General features: G+C 33.4%; 1 protein-coding gene across 1 annotated transcript; it reads right to left on the bottom strand.

Annotated features, from left to right (window-relative positions):
* Positions 1 to 906: 906 nt before the first annotated feature.
* Positions 907 to 2875, bottom strand: LOC121733342. Its single transcript, XM_042123557.1, has one exon. The coding sequence runs from the start codon at positions 2873 to 2875 to the stop codon at positions 956 to 958; it is 1920 nt and encodes a 639-aa protein (XP_041979491.1). The 3' UTR covers positions 907 to 955.
* Between the last annotated feature and the right edge of the window lie 4312 nt (positions 2876 to 7187).

Raw genomic sequence — 7187 nt, 5'->3', positions numbered from 1 at the left:
ATGGCCGCCATACTACTGCAAAGGAGATTTTTTTTTTATTTGTACCACCCTGAAACTTTTTTTAACAGTATGATCATAGATAGAGGTCTGATAATGCCATACCACCATGTGGGAGGTCGTGAATGTGAACAATATTTTTTCAAAATCCTAAGATTTCATTCGTAATTCGAACGATTTGTAACAGTATGGAACTAATTTTTCTGTAAGTTTGAGGTTTAACAAAATATACATATAAATACAAAGTTTCAAACATCTAGGTGGCGGCAATCTTGTCAAAGTAGATGTTATGTTGTATAATATTCGGCGGCTCCCACCGCTCGAAAGATTTCTCAAGATGTCTTCCATCCCATAGTTATATTTGGTATGGTTACATACTTTTTTTAAGGTTGAATTTTATCCAAATGAACCGAATACAATGATGCCTAAGGGTCTAAACACACTAGGCTGAATTACGCCGGCGTAATTTACGTGGTCGAAATTACGTTCAGTCGCTTACGCCTGATGCCTGATCAATTGTTGTTCCATAGCAAGAACATCTGTAACTGGCGACGAATACAGACTAGGTTCTCCCCAGCCCTGCGGACCCTATCGACTAATGAAAACGGTTCCCCAAGGAGGGGGGGAGCAGCTGCCCCCCCCCCTCCTTCTGCCCCCCTCGGTACACCCATGTTTAAGTAATAAGTTAACTCTTGTACTCTTGAGTCAAGAATATTATGTCTTGAATTTTGATATCTTGTGCCTCGCTAGTCCCTTGGGCCTTGGCCTTGGCCCATGGCAGCCATGCGTCATGACTCATGGGTGGTCAAGGGTATCTATAAAATAAAACCACATTTTTATTTAACAAATTTAACAATAAAATGCTAAATGGATTGTAATAAACTATCGCTTGAAAAATTATGAGCTTTTTAAACATGAAACATTAAAAAAATGGTTACACATTATAATTTATAATAAATCATTCGTGCATCATTGTCTTATATTTTGCAAAATTTAAATCAAATAAGTCTCCCTCATTTTCGGACTCGTTTAAGTATGATAGTTTTTCCATAATATTGCTTTCTTCTTCTATGCTTTCCGAGCTCTTTACTTCTCTTGCAATTTCTAACTCGCGTTTCTCTTCACTTTCCTTTTCATGGCGCTCAATATCCTCTTTGTACTTTTCAAGACATTCTGCCAAATATTTTATAGGATCGTTTGGTTGATGTAGTACAACTTCAGCGATACAGCGCTTTAGAGCTATACCGACACTTTCCTGTAAGTACTTTGTATCTTCTGTAACGTTGATGTTTAATGGACATGAATCTAAAATATCTGAGTGACTTCTTAAACGAACAAGATTTCCAAAGCCATCATTTTCATATTCACTGGTAGTATCTGTTTCACGATAAATATGTTTTCCGTCATTGTTTATGTAGTATCTTCCAAAATGATCATAATAATAAGTGACACCATCTCTTTCTTCTTTCAATTTTAGCAATTTCCCGGAAGTACCTAGCATGTATTCACTAGCAGTTACATAGTATTTATAAACCCTGAGTCTGGTATTTCGGTCGATGTAATAGCGGCCGCACTCGTCATAGTAGTATACATGATCTTTATCATCAGCCAAGGCGACAAGTTTGCCCTGCTCATTTTCCTGGTATAAAGTTTCGTCATTGGGAATTTTATAGATTTTACGACTGTATTCATCTATGTAAAAAGTTCCAAGATCATCAGTATACTCTTCATTTACGGCATCAGCTCTTAATATAGAAATGAAAGACTTATCACCCAACCCACCGAGTACTGCCTTGTTCCATACTTTGCATAGTTCTGTCACAAGCTCTTCTCTTTGTTTAAAAGGTAATTCATAGTTAAAGATTCTTAATTGAAAGAAATCATCACACATGCATAAAACATCACCACCGACTTCTTGCAAATGGATTTTTATATCACTATGGAAGAATGTATTATTATTTTTCAAATTTTCAATTGATTGCAAAGTTTCATTTAAATATTTAAGTTTGCACTGAAATTCTTTAACAGCAGCGGCAGCATGCGGATTGCTTTCAAATTCTAATATACGACTTTCAAGCTTTTTTATATTTTCCTCGATATAACATATTTCTAGCCTGTAGTCTGCTGTGCAGAGTATCATACAGTCTACCTGTTTACCTTTTGCCTTAAGGTCTTGCAATAGTTTTTCAGTGGAAGGTGTTCTGTATTCAATGAACTCACTAACGATTTTTTGCAATGTATTAGTCAAATCTCGATTAAGATTTGGCATATTTCCGTTTATATATTTACACAGCAGCAATGATAAACTATCATAAATGCTATCAAGCCAATCCAGAAGGTCATTTATAGCGTCATTTACTTTAACTTTGAATTCGTCGTCACTATCATAGTTACTAAAGCATTGGAGCATGCTGAAAAGACTTTGAACAACTTCGTTATGCATGCCGTCAATGACATCGTAATCTGCACTTAAATGAAATTGCTGTTCATTCGTAAGCGTATTACAATACTTAGTAATATACCTTTTGTAATGTTTACATCGGGAACTTAATGCTTCAATTGTGTAATTTATTGCTTCGAGAATGTCAGATCTTGAAATTTCATTAATCCTTTTTGTGTACTTTTCGATTTCGTTAACAGCATTCATCCATTTTAAATGAAAGGATACAACGTTATCTATAATATCAGATTTAGATCCATCCTGAAGAGCTGTTCTTAAATAGCATAGTGCGTTAAATACATCATCAGAATAATCTTTGTGAGTTAGAAAGATAACTGGAATCGAGTAAAATTGTTTAACTTGCTTTGAAATATCAAATAAGAATTCCGTAGGACGGTCATCTTTTAATCCCAAATTATTATTGTTTTTTCCCGTCATGTTTAAATTAATGTTATTATGTAATGAACATAACTATTGACAATGCTTTGACAAAATGTGTTAATAATCATTTTTAAAATAAAATTTAAAAAACATTGAATAATTAACCTGCGTGCTGGTATAAAATTAAAACTCCTGATCAGTAGCCTCATTAAAATATTAAACTTTAAAACCCTATGAAACGAAGTTTAGGCTTTGACCTCAACATAATAATGATAATGAGGCATGGAATTTACAAATATTAAGTGCCAAAAACATATTATAGAGAAATTAAATAAAAATACTTTTATTTTTAATCAACATTTTTTTTTTGCTAAATAAAAGATATCAAACAGGTTCTGTTCGACGTCGAACGTTTCGTCGTATTTTTGAACCTTCGTAACTTTGGTTTGGATTATGATATTTACTTATTCTAAAATTATTCAAAGTGTAGGTATTGAAATTCAAAAAATTCTAATACATACTAACAAAAATGCAATCAGAAATTACATAATCACTAATATTAGACCAAATGTTTGTAAACCCTGACTTGGGGCAAGTGTGACATATAGACACACTTGCCTCATGCAAAGTAGGCACACTTCCCCAGCATTAAAATTTTGAGGATAGATTTTTCTAATGGACATAAATCTCTTATTTGCAACAATTCCAACAAAATTATAAAAGAAATAATAAGTTTAGTTACTAAAAAACAACTTACCGGTACACAATTATCAGGTTCTTCAAAATCAGCAAGATTTTTATTGATTGCAAAAACACATGTGAATTAGAGCTCGTCTTAAAAAATATTGTGACAGATTTAAAAATGGCAACAACTTCAAAAGTACTTGACAGTGCCATCTGGATTGAGATTGTGTACATTGAAATTAGTTTTACTCACAACAATAGATGCCGCTGCCACCATAAGCTCAAACAGTTTTTGAAAAATTAAAGCAGTCACACTTGCCCCCCAGCTACATTTCCCCGCACTGACCTTAAAGGGCCCATTCACGGCAGTCCGCTGGCTTATGCAGGATAGTGAATGGTGTCGCAGGCCTGCGAATCGATATTTTAAGGAAAACATCGGTAAAATTAAAATACCGGTATAAAAGATGCTTTAGGAGAAAATTTTTTTAAGAGTTGGCAACATAGATCGCTGCGCGGCGCGGCGCTCTCTCGTAAATAAATAAATAAATAAATAAAATATTTTTTATTCAAAATGGGTATCATGATACACTTTTTGAAAGTCGAACGAAGAAACTACGTTGCCTACCACCGGTTCGGGAACTACCCCGCCGAGAAGAACCGGCGTAAGAAACTCGCACGGGGCCATCTTTTACTAACCCTACGTTCCAGATGACGTTGAAACGCTAACGCTCAAGACTGTAGTTTTTCCCGTTCCACTAGCATGTGAGCGTCAGTGATACAAACCCAAGTGGAACGGATTATGGATCGTTTTGAGCGTTTTGAGAAAAGTTTAAAAAAAGAACTATAATTTTTTTTTATACATAGGTACATTGAACCGAACTTGGATATTACGATCCTTTTCTTCAAGTCGTAAATAAAAGTAATTGTTTATAGTTACATTTATTTTACAAATAAAATACATAATATTATATTTGTTTCGTTTTTAGTATTACATTTTTTAATATTTTAATATAGTTAAACTTTTATTACTTAAGTATATGTATTTGAGTTTTCACATTGAATCATATTTAACAAAACCACATACGTTGAATATTGACTATTGTCACATATTATAAACGTTAGGTAACAATACCGCGTAATGCTTAGTCAAGTACGAGGTCAACAGGTATAGGAGAGATGAAAATTAGTATTATATTTTATAAGAAATCATTTGACCTTTCATTTAAAACAATTTATTTTCCAATCAAAATATTTCATAAAATGTTATTTCATTTAATATACATATTTCAATTAAAATATTATTTGTAATGAAATAATATAAAGTTTTTTGTCTCTACTCTGTCGTGAAAACTTTCCGAACATGGCTTTCGCGATATAGTTACGTTAAAATTAAAAAAAAAACTAGAACGACCACATTGACCCATCTTCATCGAGGGTCGTTTAGAGCGAAAATGATGACGTCATGAGTGACGTCATAGCCGCGATCAACACGACCGCGGTCGTCAAATGGAACGGCAGAAGGGGACGTTTTGAGCGTTTTGGTCAAAATTAACGTCTTCTGGAACGCAGCCTTTATAAATGGAAAATTACAAAGTTTTCGCTTACAGCTATGTAACAAAAATAAAAGAAAAGTAACCTGCATGGAGCCACCCTATTTCCAAGGTGTGCTGTCCTCGATGATATCATTGAGTTTATAATACGCTTTAGCACGCAAACGTTCTTTAACTGCTTTTTTAAATTTGTCTAAAGGTAGATTTTGAACATTTTCTGGGATTTTATTGTATAGGCGTATACATTGGCCTTTAAAGGATTTGCTTATTTTGGCTAGTCTGAACATTGGTATTGCTAACTTGTTCTTATTTCTAGTATTTACATTATGATTATCACTTTTCTTTTTGAAAATATTTATGTTCTTTCTAACATATAAGAGATTTTCCAAAATGTATTGAGATGCGATGGTCACAATTCTTATTTCTTTAAATTTTTCTCTTAGAGATTTAAAAGACGATATCTTATAAATAGAACGAATAGCTCGCTTCTGCAGCATAAATATTGTATTAATGTCCGCCGCGTTTCCCCACAAGAGGATGCCGTAAGACATTATGCTATGAAAGTAGCTAAAGTAAACTAATCGCGCGATCTCTATATCAGTGATTTCACGATTTTTTTTACAGCATATACTGCAAAACTAAGCTTATCTGCCAGTTTTGCAATATGTGGACCCCATTGTAACTTACAATCCAGCGTTATGCCTAGGAATACGGCGGTGTCTACTAAATTCATTTTCTCATCATTTAATAGTACATTGGTTTGTACTTGCCTAACATTTGGCAAGATAAATTTTAAACATTTTGTTTTATTTGAGTTCAAAAGAAAATTTTTGAGAGAGCACTATTTACCTCGTCATAATTAAATTGTCGCCTCTTTACATTAAAAATTAGTGAAGTTTCATAAGCAAAAAGTACTATCTCATGCTTATCTTTAACAAGATAAGGTAAATCATTTATATAGATGAGAAAAAGAAAAGGGCCTAAAATGGACCCTTGTGGCAAACCTAGTTTTATTTTGGTTCCATTAGACCTTATGGAGTTAACTTCCACCCACCCTCTGCGTTCTATTTGTAAGGTAAGATTTTAAAAGTTTAAGTGCCCCTTATACCATAATGGTGTAGTTTTCTTATTAGAGTATCATACTCCACACAGTCAAATGCTTTAGAGAGATCGCAGAAAATACCAAGTGCATCCTGCGACCCCTCCCAAGCTTCAAAAATACTACACAGAAGACTAATGCCTGCATCTGTTGTTGACCGATCTTTAGTAAAACCAAATTGATTATTTTGTAATAAATTATTTGAGTTAAAGTGAGCAAGTAATTGATTTAAAATTATTTTTTCAAAGATTTTACTTAAAGTCTGCAATATGGATATTCGTCTATAGTTGGCTGGGTCTGATTTCTTCCCAGCTTTAAATAGAATCACCATGCTGTGCTTCATTGAGTCTGGGAACACACCATTTTTAATACAATTATTAAAAACTAAGGCTATGTAAGGGGCAATGATGTCAATTACTGATTTTATAATTTTTGTGGACATACCCCAGAGATCAGTGGTACTTTTAATATTAATTGATTTGAAAGTCTTGATAATATCTCTGGAGTCAATATCTTTAAAAAATAAAATTGACATCACATTCCTTGACATGTTCTCTAAGTATTTTTTCTGCAACTGTATGTGATGAATTTAAGTTATTTGTAGTTGAGACTGGAATGTCTGCAAAAAACTTCTCAAAGACTGTCGCAACGTCAAGATCAGAATTGATTTTTTTATCATTAATTAAAAGTTCAAATTTAGAGTTACGACAGGTGACTTTTCCAGTCTCATCCGCAATTATTTTCCGTAGTTTTCACTTTGTTTTTAGAGTCTCTAATTTTCTCTTTAATGTGAAGTGCCTTCGCTGCTTAATAGGCCTTTTTAAAAGTTTTCGAGTATATTTTCTTGACGTACAATTTAAAAGCTTCACTCCGGTTTATAGTTTTCTCGTTATACAAATCATACAATTTTTGTCTACTTACAATAATACCTGCAGTTGCCCATTTTTTTAAATTATTTCTTTTATTATTCAAGCTGACCGTAAGAAATATCGATCGATAAAATCGCGGCTGTGTGCAAAGAACGCGCGATATATCG

This window comes from Aricia agestis, chromosome 13, assembly GCF_905147365.1.
Source record: "Aricia agestis chromosome 13, ilAriAges1.1, whole genome shotgun sequence".
Lineage (NCBI taxonomy): Eukaryota > Metazoa > Arthropoda > Insecta > Lepidoptera > Lycaenidae > Aricia > Aricia agestis.
Note: the sequence above shows the minus strand (reverse complement) of the source record. Positions and strands in the feature narration are given on the sequence as shown.